This window comes from Marmota monax, unplaced genomic scaffold (genome assembly GCF_021218885.2).
Source record: "Marmota monax isolate L192 unplaced genomic scaffold, Marmota_monax_Labrador192_F-V1.1 WCK01_AAM20220418_F8-fsc00007, whole genome shotgun sequence".
Taxonomy (NCBI): Eukaryota; Metazoa; Chordata; class Mammalia; order Rodentia; family Sciuridae; genus Marmota; species Marmota monax.
This window is the reverse complement of record NW_026692781.1, coordinates 23,731,799-23,746,003: the sequence shown is the minus strand read 5'-3', so window position 1 is coordinate 23,746,003 and position 14,205 is coordinate 23,731,799. Positions and strand designations below refer to the sequence as shown.

At 37.7% G+C, this 14,205-nt stretch overlaps 1 protein-coding gene across 3 annotated transcripts in view; it reads right to left on the bottom strand.

The window, feature by feature from the left end:
- Nucleotides 1-11,708, bottom strand: part of Gls (glutaminase) — a 77,253-nt gene extending 65,545 nt beyond the window's left edge. For 2 of the 3 annotated variants that reach the window (XM_046447269.2, XM_046447270.2), the window contains exon 1: nucleotides 11,079-11,708. In XM_046447269.2, coding sequence (XP_046303225.1) covers nucleotides 11,079-11,464 — 386 coding nt within the window. In that variant the 5' untranslated portion in view covers nucleotides 11,465-11,708. The remainder of the gene's footprint in view (nucleotides 1-11,078) is intronic. The other variant, XM_046447268.2, reaches the window with a different exon arrangement.
- Nucleotides 11,709-14,205: the final 2,497 nt, after the last annotated feature.

Here is a 14,205-nt window from a genome sequence, read left to right as displayed (position 1 = left end):
TAGACAACTTTAAAAAGTACATCTGAAATATTTTAATAACTAAAATTAATTGATCCTTTATGTTCTAGATATTGTGTACTTTAATCCTCCAATGATCTTATGGTGGAGATATTATTATATATTATACAAAATACAGCACAGTTACTAGTACAAACTCAATACACTTATAATTTGTTGAAGAAATGAGTAGCTATATCTCCAGTTCACAGATGGAAGAAACAACCTCAGAGACGTGAGAAAACTTCCCCAAGGTTTTACTGCAGCAGAGATGAATTTAAAAACCTCTGTTTCTCTGAATTCAGAGTCCAAACTGTTTACCAATACACTATACTGGTTCTCTCATTAAACTGTTATTATGTTTAAAGGGTACAAACAAGTTTTCTGAGTCTTGCACTGATCTAATGCCATTAAACGGAGTGCAATAATACTGATGACCTAATATTTAAAGAAAAAATCGAATTAGCTGTCCAAAACTCAGTGGATAATAACAAACTAATTATTTACAGATAATGGGTTGGCAGATAAACTTTATAGATAGTGGAAGTTTATCACCTCAAAAAACTGCAGAATAAGCTTTCTACATATTTATCACACCAGTAAATGGTATTTGCTTTGCCTAAAAGCTATGTAAATAAGAAAATATACACTTCTTTAGCCTATGGTACATAGTGCAAAAAATAAAAATAAAAAAATAAAATGACCATATTATTGCCATAGCTACAAAAAAAGGTAAATATTTACCTGCTTTTGGTCAAGAAACCAATTTTTATACATAGGAGAAAAAATTTAAGCCATGCCTAAAAACAAATGCTCACCAAATAAACTTCAAAACTGATAAAAATAAATTAATGCCTATCTCAGCATTTTAAAGGTAAGACTCTGATCTGAGAATGAGTTAGCTTCAATAGTCTGGTAAACAAGTAGAATGCAAATATTGCCGCTAACTTTTAAAAATCTTTCTTGTTTTACTCCTTTTTCCTCTCCCCAAATTTAATGTCTTTATGTCTTCACAATTCATGTATTTAACTTTTAAAATTCAAAGGCTAAAACCATAGCTTCTAGACACTGTGCAGTAATTAGGAAATCTCTCAGAAGTATTTTTTTTTTTTTTTTGAGGGGAGGTGGGTGTTTCTGGGGATTGAACCCAGGGATGCTTAATCACTGAGCCACATCCCCAGTCCTTTTTTAAATTTTGAGACAGGGTCTCACTGAATTTCTCAGAGTCTCACTAAAAGTTGCTGAGGCTTCTGCCTTAATCCTTCTGCCTCAGCCTTCCAAGCCATTGAGATTACAGATATGTACAACCGCACCCAGCGTATTTAAGTTTTAATGACAAAAAATAGATTACAGCGGGCTTTGAAACTCTATCATCAAAAATAACTGATGAGTCCAATGTGCCCTATAGGATTCTGTTCATGTCATAACATAAAATGGCCATGACACTTAATAATTAAAATAGAATATACACAAGACAAGTAAATTCAATGAAAAAAATCCTGTTTCACACGTTTTCATTCCTCTTTTGTTCTTTCTTATTTGTTAGTTTCTGCCTTTAAGATCCTTTCACCATCACATTGTTCCCTCTTTTACCTATCCTTCCCCTCCATTAGCCTAAAAAAACCCACAGCCTATCTGAGCACAGTGGCACAATCCTGTAGTCCCAAAAACTTAGGAGACTGAGACAGGAGGATGGCAAGTCTCAGGCCAGCCTGGGCAACTTAGTGAGACCTTGCCTCAAAAGCAAACACTAAAAAGGGCTGAGAGTGTAGTTCAGTGGTGAAGTGCTCCTGGGTTCAATCCATAGTGTCTCTTTCTCTCTCTCTCAGTGTGTGTGTGCGTTGCGTGTGTCTCCCACACACACATGCACACAAAGAATGAAAGAGAGGAGGGAGGGAAGGATGAGCCTAGTAAGGTTACTGTCTAGAGAGATAAGTAATGTGACAAGTACTGTGGTAGAAATATAACACTGGCAGTACAGGAGATGCCTTTAATTTTGGTTTGACTGGTGAAGGGGTATAAAAGAAAGTTCCTAATTTATTATTAGAACAATATTACAAAATCAACCATCAGTTCAAAATCTTGTAGATTAAAGCAAAATTTTTTCTGGGTCTTTTTCTTTTGCAATCCCACAGAACTCTTAAAGCAGTCTACCATAAATATTATAATGTGTTAAATGATCAAAAAAGATCAATTTTTTTCAACTGGAATCTTGAAAATGAGGTCTACTAACTGAATACCAAAAAGAATGCTGATCTTATCTTCATTTAAAAATTATGACCCTTAAAAAGACATTTGGGGGCTGGGATTGTAGCTCAGTGATAGAGCACTTGCCTAGCACATGTGGGGCACTGGGTTCAATTCTAAGCAGCACCACATAAAAATGAAATAAAAGTCCATCAAAAACTAAAAAAAAAAAAAAAAAAAAATTATTAAAAAATATTTTTTAAAAGATATTTGGGGTTGTCTTTAAATCAGTTTATCATTGAGTTTAGAGTGATCTGATTGGTAACAAATATCCATCAACCATCAGCAAGTTAGCAGATTAAACCTGCCAGTTAAAAGCTGAATTGATAATGGCTGGCCATATAATACTACTGTACATCAGAATGAATTCATGACAAAGTGACAAATTATGTTTTTCAGCCAAGTCATTTTGCCCTAAAGCTAATCACTGATTGAATTTAAAAATACAACTCATATCTTCTATGACTTTACTTTAAAAAAAAAAAATGGACTTTTACTTTTTTATCTCTAAACCCTACCAGGTAAATTAAGGTGGGTTATTGTCCATGGGTCACAAGTAAAAACAGAGTCTCAAAGTCAAGCAACATGTCCAATGTCATACAACTCTTAAGGAGCTAAACCAGAAGTAGTCCTAGAAAGCTGGTTTGTTCCTAGTCCCAGACTCCAGATGTTCTACCATACCAACTATTCTCAGTTGTCAACACTCCATTTTAATAGGCATACTTGGAGTTCTTTAAGAATATTAAAGACAAGGGTCTTTACTTACTGAAAATTATCTAACCAAAATGCAAATAGGGGATTTACTTAGGTTAAATGACTGAATTATTGTTCTGCCCTGTTAAAATCACATCCTATACAAAGCAAGGATGAGATTATTTTAAATAAAAGTTTTGTTTAGATTGAACTTTACTGAAGAAATTTATTCAATAGCAGGCCACAAAAACTAGCTTGACATGAGGGAGTGGTCAGGATTTCCATAATAGCAATAGCAATTTGTTCAGATGGGCACAAGTTTAGAAGTTTAATCCAGAAAGCAGTCCACCTATTTCAAGTGGGAAGACTAGGACCTGGGCAAATCAGTTCCATTAGTGTCCTGCTCTACAGTCTTTCCAATAAGAAAATCTTGGGGGATAGGATGCCGAGGATCAAACACAGGGCACTTTACCACTGAGTGACATCCTCCATCCTTTTTATTTTGAGACAGGGTCTCTAAATTGCTGAATCTAGCCTCAAACTTGTGATCCTCCTCCCTCAGCCTCCAATCTGGGATTACAGGTGTGTGCCACCACACCTAGACCAATTAGAAATTTCTTCAACCAAGTATCCTTCAAAAGTACAAACATTATGTGAATTCTGTCCTGCAATCGCTTTGATACCATTATTTATGACTTATTCAGAATAACTAAAAAATATAAGAAGTTAATAGAAGGCAAATTTCAGCTACACACAAGGAAAGATAAAGCAGCTCTGAAAATGAAATGGGCTGCCTTCTATAGGAGTGGACTCTTGTTAGGGAAGTATTCAATAAGTAAAAACCTGTGTAAGAAAAGAGGAAAAATTTAAAAAGCAGCTAGGAAGATGGGCTTTTAAGGTCTCTTCCAATCCTGAACTCAAAACGGTAGTTACTTCAATGTATTTTGTTAAACTGCCTATACATGAAAAAGGGGTAGGGGGGAAAGATCTATTACTGTACGAATTTGATTGGGTAATTTAATGTCTTTGAGTCTTATAAAACATGTAAAGTGGGGTAGAATTAGATGTTCTTTAAAGTCACTTCCAAATCTGATCCTCAGTTTGTTGAGTTTAAAAATGGATGTCTTCATAAATTTCTTTGATAAAGTAAGATCATAAACTTAAGTCACGCTGGACTTATGTACCTTTATTTTACATGTAAACTTAATCATCTAGGTTCATAATTCAAAACCTAAGGTAAGTATTGAATGCCACCATACCCTTAAAAATGGTTAAGATGGTCAATTTTATGTCACATATATTTTATCACACTTTTGTTTAAATAAAAAGCTAATAATTAGGAATGGAAGGTGAGAATGAGGAAGGACTGCTAAATTGGAAACAATGAAGGGCAGGAAAAAGATGCAGTTCCTAATACAAGACAGAAAATTCACATGAGAATAAGCTTAATCAAAACAGGACCAATCAGAATAGGAGACAATTCCTTACAACTTAATATAGAGTAGTGCAGGAATGAACAATTAGAGCAGGAATTACCACCACCCATCTGTAAATGAAGTTTCATAGAAAGACAACTACATTCTTTATTTACTTATATTGACGGCTGCTTTGTACCTTAGTGGTTGTAAAAGAAACCATAGAGCCCACAAAGCTGCATGTATCAACTATTTGGCCTGTCACAGATAAACATAATATAGTAATGTTTCCTTATAGTAAATGTAAGTTGAACAAGAAATGTTAAACTCTATGTTTTAATGGCAGACAAATACGCATCATTTTCTAAGGAAACAAGTACAGTTTTGAATTTTAGAAGTCTAAGGTTTGAGGATAATAGTGAATGATTGGATAATGATAAGCAGAAGTTGTACAAATCCATTCATAATTTGTGACACAATTTTTTCCAACGTAATGGGGCTTACTATTCTTATACAACCAGAAACAGGATATTAGGTCAGCAAACTAGACAACAGAGTAGATTTACAAGTTTAGAATTTCATATATGAGGTTCCTCAGATTTTAGAAGTTGCATCTTTTCCACTATTTTAGAAGTTTCCCACTCATAATGGGAAATCTTAAGAGTTAACTACAAGGAGGCAGGAAATAAAGTGTCCATTTCCACAAACTTCAACTATTAATGTCATTTTGGCTTATTTTGTTCTTTAACTTTTTTTTTAAGCTTAATGTCACTTGAGAGCATACTTCATAGAAAATTTTGCATTCTAACATTTGGCTTAATATTCCATTTATTTATATCCCTCAAACCTATCTGTATACATTTGAAAAAAATAGTTAAATGGGAGACTTTTAAAAGAATGTACCATAATTTACTTAACCATCCCATTAATGTTGAACATAATTTTTCCCCCATTTTTCTCCAAAATGCAGAACACTGTACCAAAAATTTTAGGGAATAAAACCTTTTTTTTACACTTGAGCTTATTTTGTTAGCCTAAATTCCTAAAAGGTCTGAATAATTTATAACTTCTTCATACAACTAAAAAATTGCTCTTCAGAAAGCTTTTACTCTTTTAATAACTCCTCCCAAAAAAATCAAAGGAAATACATGTCACTCAAAATATTATTATGTTTAATATCTTTAGAAACCTAATTAGAAATTAGACCAAAATGTATTTCCAAGTCCTTAAAGCTATCAACTTTCTATTTGTTATGCAAAATCAACAGTTCTTTCACTACCAACATTTCTTCAGAAATCAGTGAGCAATAATAATGTCATACACCAAGCATAGATACTTCCCAAAGGAAGCCAAGGCACATTAACATTTTTACTTCTACTTTGTTGTAGGTAGTCAGAAAATTGTCAAGTGTAGTCATCAGTCATATGCGCTATTTCATAACCAAAGCAATTTTATACCTGAATAGATTCCAGGGTAAAACTGGAATAACTGTGTCTCTACCTAAAAGTTATGTACCTAAGAGATGCTCATATTTAGTAACTGTATTTAGAAATATCTCTGTTCCCTCAGTTTTCTTAAGCATTCCTTTTACTAGCAGGTAAAAGGCACAGATAACTATAATCTTCATCTATATAGGATTTAATATTACTGAGTTCCTTCAAGAATGCAAATCCTACAATTTGACTTTCAGTTTCTATAGTCACAATGCTTCACTTCAAATATCACAAGGATAGCTTTTTATTGATTTCTTTCTAATCATTCTTCAAAACCAAAGAAATCTACAAATATCTTCAGAAAAATTTTCAAGGTAACATTTGCCTTTTCCAGACTACAACATACCCACCCCCCTTTGCCCATACATTACTGTCTCATCAAAAAGGTTAAGTTCTATTTGGAAGTCATTTCCTGAGTTAGCTGATTTGGGGAAAGACAAACTTCTATATAAAATAATAAAAAGTCTAAAAACAAGAAGCTAAAATGCAGAAACTAATTTTGCTCTTTCAGTGAACTTCATCCAAATATTAATACAATTAGTGGCATGTAGTTTCTTAATTACAGATCATGCATACAATTATCAATGGCCAATAGAAGCAATGTAAATATTGGACTGCAAAATAATATTATAGTTATTTATACATTTTCATGTGCCATTAAAACAAAACTAAAGGGCTGGGTATATAACTCAGTGGTAGACATGAGCTTAGCATGTGGCAAAGTCCTAGGTTCAATCCTGAACACTGGGGGTGGGGGGGGGGGGGGGACTAATAACCATGACTTAGAAAAAAAATAATATTGAGGAAATCACAAATAAAATAACTGAAGGGTTAAGAAGACCAGAAATAATCAGATGAACTTTCAACTTGATTTTATTTTAAGTGAACTGCAAGAATGCTTACCTTTACATATTAAACACTGCTATAAGGATCACAAAGCATTTGCCACCTATTTCAAAAGAGGTTCTTTCTTTCATTTCCCAACTATATTATCCTGTATCTACCAATATCCATATCAACTTCACTATCAGTACTGTCAAATGGACACAATCCAAAGTTTACTGAAATGTTTTAGTATTAAATCTAAGTCTAGAATTCATTTCTCACAACAATGATTTTCTTTTGCCTGCACTTTCCATTTATTAAGGATATGAACTATCAAAATATAAAAGCCATACTATATGAAGCCAACCAAAATCAAGATTTTGCATTACGCTTATTGGCACAATTAGAAATACACTTTTCAAATACCAAGACTTTGAACAGATATGCAAAAACAAGTACTGCATAATAGGAATGTATTTTTTTTAACAGATACTATCAAACTGCCCTTAAAATAAATGATCTAATTTATAATTCTACCAGCAATGCAAGAGGTCTTATTTCCCACCTCTTTGGGATTACTTAAGATCTGAAAATCTTACAGGGGAAAAATTGGCATCGTCATCAGTTTTACCTATTTTGTAATGAGTATACATATACTAATATTTTTCCAGCCTAATTACTCTCTTATACATCACTTTTTCTAATTAAAAAATAAAATGTTCAAAGGAAAGGTAATCTAACAATGCCCCTTCATCCCCCTTCCTCTGGCCCTTCCCAAGTATCCTTCACTAAGAAAGAACATATACTTCAAGGATTTACAGGAATTAAGCATGGCCTGCTTGACAGAGAAGATGCGAGCATTATTAAGAAAAAAAAAAATCCATGCAGGTTAATCAAAGCTTCTGAATGTTATAACTTAGTTTGTGAGTTTGCTATAATGTTTCTTCCAATCCATGTTGTTTTTCTGGAAGAATGTATTTTAAATTAAAACTCTAAAATTAACCTCACAAAAGTATGTCAAATAGATTGAATTAGAACAAGGATGGATATGAGGTTACACATTTTAAATCTGATGCCATCAGATATGTGGAGATACATGTGAGAACACAGATTGGATTAAAAGCTGAGGTATTATCCACGCAAAGATGAGAGTCTAAGCTGAAAAAAAGGGATGTGCTGTTTAGAATTTAGATATGTGGTAAAGGAGCAAAAAGGCCTCAGCCTCTATCCAGTGAGGAGCCAAGAAAGCAGACATAACAACCTTTTTCTCCCCGAGTCCCCCAAGTTTCTAGGGACTGAACTCATGGGCGTTTTACCACTGAGCTATATCCCCAGTCCTTTTTTAAATTTTTATTTTGAGACAAGATCTTGCTAAATTGTTTAGGGACTTGCTAAGTTGTTGGGGCTGGTTGAACTTTCGATCCTGCTGCCTGTTTCCTGCATCAGTGGAATCACAAGTCGATAACACTGTGAAGGGCCACAATAACTTTTTTAAAAATGAAAACAGCCAAGCAATATTTTTTTTAAGGATAGAATGAATGGTGGTAACAAAATTAAATGAGATACCTGCAGGGAAAACTGAGCAAAGATCACTACACTATTCTATATGATACTAAGATGTTAGTTATATAATTTTAACTTAAATCAGATTAAAGGTGTGTGAAGGAAATGGTACAGTCTAGAGTTCACATCAGTTCAAAGAGTTTGTGGAAAAAAGATAATTAGATAACCTGCTTACATTCTGACACCTTCCACAGTATAAATAAAATTAATATAATGTAAAGTCAGAACCAAGGTAAGAATAACTTGCTCCAGTTATATGAACAATGAAATTGCTATGGTTAAGTACTACTGAATTCACTTCAACCTTATTTACCAGCAAGGCAAAAAGGTAAACAACACAGATCATGTAATTTGAGATGTCTAATAAATTTTCAAGGGAAACTTTTTCTGGAAACTAAAAACAAAAGTTCTCATGTATGAGCCTGAAATTCAAAGGCCAATGTCCTTGACAGGTATTACAATAAATGAAGAAATTTTATTCTCATTTAGTGAATAAACTCTTATACAACTTTTAATATATGTCAAACATTGTTCTAAGTCTTTTACAAGATGGTAACTCATTTCATTTTCACATGGTTCTTTCTGTTAATAACACTACAAAATCTGACAGAGTCCTGAGAGAGAGCTGGCGTTCCAGGTGGACTGCTAATTGAGGCTGAGCATGAGAAAAGATAACAGGATCAAATGGAAGCTTACCTCCAGAATAAGAGATACGTTTGTCACATAAAGGCAAAATGAAAGGAATCAAAAGAAGAAAGCTACATTTGGAAACAAGACCATTCAAGAAATAGAAATTTAAACCAAATTAAAAGGTTTCCTGACAACCTTGAGACCAGTGCTCTTCACATTTAAGACAGCTGGCATTCACTCTTGAACGAAATCCTTGATTGAAAGCTTTGAGGATTATCATATACCTGAATTACTCCTGACTAGCTCTTTTGGTGGGACATAACATATTCTCCATTCATGAACTTCCCCTTGATATATGGTAAACAAGGTTATCTTACTGGCACAATTCTCCCAGGGCATCTGAGCCTGAGAATTCCCGCCATAGACTGACTTTCTCTTTTTTGAGAAGGGAGAGGAAGAACAGGACAGCAAGTTAGACAAAATAGTGTTTTCAAAGTTAGCACTATGAGATGATTTCTTATTAAAAGACAATGAAACTAGAAACTTTTGGGAAACAAACCAAAAAAATGGTTCAATGTCCTGACAAAGGAAAATAAAGGACACTAAAGTCACTGAAGAGGGACAGAACCAAAGATATATTTTTAATAGTAGTTCCCATCCTGCAGTCTTTACGGATAACTTTTAAAGCTAGCTGCATTTTACATTTCTCTGAAGTTTGGGCACATGTATTTAAACTCTTATTACATGCCTGATAAATCTGATGTTAAAAATAAAATTGAATCCCAGATGAGATTAAGCACACCTATTTTAGTCTTTAAAACATAAGAGAGGTGCAAATTTAACAAAAGTCTAGTCTTTTTACAAAGGAATTTGAGCCATCTAACCCAACACATTAAATAATGTATCTAAGGGCATAAGACTCCTTTGTGGCACAAAAACATTATCACTGAATATTCCACAAATTTTAGCCATCACCAAGTGCTTTTTTGTTTGTTGGTTGGTTTTTAACAACATTTTCAGCCTGGGAAAACAACTTCAACCAGGAATGTTTTAGGGAGGTGTCAACTTCAATTACAGGAAACATTAAACAGGCCTGAGACTGAAATTATAAGAATCACACTTTCAGTTTGATTTAAGGTACTCTGGGGGCTGGAAACAGTAAAAGAAGTAAAAAGGGAGGCAAGACCAGTACATATTCTGTCAGGATAAAGTAAAAAAAAAATAGTAGGGTATAAAGAAAGCAAACAAGTAAACGTTTACCCTCTGGGGTCTCAATTTATATTACATGATAAAGGTATTCAGGAAACTGCTTCTCATATTAAGAAAAATTAATTCATTAAATCGCTGCTATAAACATAAAAGATGAGTCAATATCCTATCACAATTAAATCACAAAACCTATTTAGATTTTTCACTGGTAAGTGTTTTACGTCACATTTCATCTTGGCTATTCAACTATTTAAAAAAAAAAAAAAAGGGAAAGAGAAAGAAAAATCTGTCCATCCCATCAAGAGACCAGACAGGACAAAGTTGGTCCACAGTGCAAACAGGTGGTCTGTGCTGCATGCCTCATCTTCTCCGCCACGTGACCCTATTCCTTCTAATCTCATTTCTGAAACATTATTTCCGGTGGCCCAGATGGCTCTACAAATGCCTGAAGGAGTCGCCCCAGAAGTATTAAGAACACTGCCACATCTGGCTTACAGTAGGATGGTAGAGACCAAAGGAGGGCAGGCAGGGTGAAAATTCGAGCCTGGAAAAGCGACGAGTCAGGAAGGTACAGGCTCTGCTCAACACACGACTCTTGAATGTCACTCCGTGGAGATATTCGTGTGGCATCACCCACGAAGGGCTGGGCGGGCGGCCAGGTGGTGCAGCCGCGAGCCAGCTCGGGCGCCAGGCACGCGGCAGCGGCCTCTCCGGGCTGGGTGCAAGCCAGGCCAGCCACTCCAGACCCACTGCGTATCCACCCGCGCGACCCGCGCCGGGGGCGGGGAAGGGAAGTGGGAGCCGGGCATAGGGGCGCGGGCGGGGAAGGCGCGGGCGGGGCCGGGCCTAATCACGTGGCGCAGACGACGCAGGGCCGACCGGCATCTCTTTTCTTTCTCTTTCTCGAACCTCTGCCCCCATCCCACCCGACCGCAGCACCCACCCCCGCCCCCGGGCCCGAGCCCAGAGCGGGAGGAGGCCTCCTCAGTCTCGCGGAGACACTCACTTTTCGCCCGCGGCCACCAGCTCTTTGCCCTCGCTGTTGCCGAACGAGTCCGTCTCCCCGGGGCTGTCCTTGGGGCCAGCCGCCGGCGGGGCTGCGGGCGGCGACGCCCCGGACTGCGGCTGCGTGCCCCCCTTGCCCAGCTCCTGCAAGATCTCCGAAGGTGAGCTGGACAGGCGCCCCGCGAAGGGCCCCAAGGGCCGACCGCCCCCACCCCACCACGGGTGGAGTCTCGCAGCGGTCGCCGGGCCCGCGGCCGGCCAGCGCCCGCCCCGGGGGTGCCGGCACAGGGTGGCTAGGGGCTGAGCCCGCCTCAGAGCCGCGCTGACAGCGGCCGGCGGTCGGAGGAGTAGATCCCGCAGCATCGCCGAGCCTCGCAGTCGCATCATGCCTCTGGGTCCGTAAGCGGCCGCTCGACAAGGATGCTCCGGGCGTGGGCGGCCGCTTTCCTACTGGAACGCGGTCTACCGCTGGGCAGCAAGAAGACAGACGAAGAAAGGTCAGCGACGTGGGTGTGGTTTCGGCTACGGCTCCTGCAGCTGGAGACGCTGTAGCTGCTCAGGAGGATACCGGTGGACGCTTCTCCTCACACCGCCAAGGGCTCCGCACTGAGGCTGACGCGCAGGGGAGGGCCGGAGACATTCCGCGCTCACCCACCCGAGGGCGGGAGGACATCAGAGGCCCGCCCCCCTCTCCTGCTCCGATTGGCTCAAACCTTCGACCTCTCTTCTCATTGGTGATAGACGCAGTCAAATTTCTCCCGGCGCCCGGTGCGCAGAAAGTCGGGCGGGGACTGACGGGGGGCGGAGCCTAACGGGGGGAGGGGGGCGACAGGGAGAGGAATCAAACTGACGTGTGAGGCTGGGGATTCAGGCCCAGGGTAGCTCCTTACCTCGTGGGTCCCGGGGCTACCGGCTTGCTGACTGGGGGCTTAAAAGGTCTCACCATTTATGAAGCGGGTGGATTCCTTCTGGAATCTGGAGCCGCTAGCTGTTGTGAAGACCAGTGGGCACAAGCCCCTGCAGCCAAGCGCTTGGCGGTCAGCAGGTTGGCAGAGACTGGCCTCTGGCGGGGCCGTGGAAGTTCGGCTGGTACTGCTGGCCCCTACCTATACGATCCCGGCGTGAAGTGACTCCCAGGGCCCCTGTCCTGTGAAGGCCCCAGACCAGCTTCATCCCTCTCCTAAATTTGCTTGAAACTTTCCATGGTTGGCTGCTACCCAGATGTGAAGTGTTTTGGAAAAAATGAGCAAAATCCTTTCAGCTATGCGGCTTAAGCCATTTAGAAAGTTAGGGTGTGTGGGTAGGGTAAAAAGAGGGAGAAATTAGGGCTGAAGTTGTGGCTCGGTGGTAGAACACTTGCCTAGCATGTGTGAGGCACTGTGGTCCATCCTCAGCAGCACATATAAATAAACGAATAAAATAAAGGTCCATTAACATCTAAAAATAAATAAATAAAGAGGGAGAATTCCCAGAATACAACGCTTTTCCTATTAAAAAATATTTTTCTAAAAAAAGTGCATATCACTACTTCAAAAATATTTTGAACAGCAATGATTCCATTAACGCTAATTTACTTGAAAGTAAAATTGTAGATATTTCACTATTTTAAAATTTGCTTTGTTTTAAAATACAAGCATCCAAATGCTGGTTCTAAACCTTTCAATCCAGTATCACTTTATCCACTTATTCTTTGGGAACTGTGGCAAAGGAGCCAAGGATCATATAATCTCTGAACCTACACATACGCTTCACTCCAGAATTAAAAAGAAACTGTTTTTAGACAATTGCCTGAAACGATTAGATTTAAATGTATAGATCCCCAATGGTTAATAAGAATAATTTTTATATATTTGGAAAGGGTCATATGTTAGGTACATTAACTGATTACCAGATTTAGTAATCTATTGAATCTTGGAATTTTGCACTAGATAGTTACTAGGGAACCTGTGTGTACTACACATTCTGTGACCTTTGGCATATGGTAGCCTTGCCATGTTTAAGTTTTTTTTTTTTCCCAGTGTTCTTTAACATGGACAGAGTGATCATGTGTAAAATATTTAATCACATTTTTTAAAAGAAGTGCAGTTAAGATACTTGCAAATTATTTTGGATGGCTTTTATTACAGCTTAATGTTACTTGTCATAAAAACATTGATTAATCAAAGTAATGATATATTCAATAAAAGGAACATCAACATCAATGTCTTGCAAACCTTAATGTTCCCCAATCTCTTAGATACCACTAGTTACCCATTTTGACCACCTTTTTCTCAAGCACATCCAATCTGACGAATCCAGTTATGTTTTTCTCCAATTTTTCTTAGTTTGTCTAGTTTTTCTATGAATTTTTTCCTGATGTTTAATGGTTTAAAAGCTTTATAGTATACTTACCAAATATAGAAAGTTTACCTTGTAATAGAAGATGTTTTCTAGAATTTCTGCTTTTAAGGATTAGCTAGTGAGAAAGGACAGATGTTACTTCTAACATTTAGAAGAACTAAGAATTTGCAAAAGCCAATGAAAAGGTTACAGAGAGCAAATTGAAACTATTATAAATAGAATAAATATGACTCAATACTTTGATTTGATTCTTTTCTTCATCTTTATAACTTTGCATTTAATGATATTTTAGTCATAACATTTGAAGCATGAGCTGGAGTTTCAATTATGTTTAATTTAATTGTATCATTATATAAAACATTCTATCATTACCAAAGCATTTTATCCACAAAAATAAGCGGCCAACTTGTTTACAGTTGAAGAAGATTAACATGTGGCTTGGTTGTCAGGGTTGCTCTTAGACTTCCTCTTTGTTACTGCTAAGTGCAGCTACCCTGCAAAGAATGGGTTATGGCCCCATAGCCATTGTGATGTAATCAACCATCAAAAGGAAAAATTACAATTTGTGAACTTTGTTTCTATTCCAACTTGAGAATGGTTCCTGAGTTCTATGTTCCTGAGCTTCTATATTCTTTTGAAGATTACACAAGGAAGGCCAGTGTTTCAAGAACATAATATAACCTCTATATGCACTTCAGATATTTCCCTTCACAAAAAAACTGAAAAATTATTATTTGTTGACCTAGAGATAAACAGAAAGTAATTTTCCTTTGACTAATGGCTTAAAA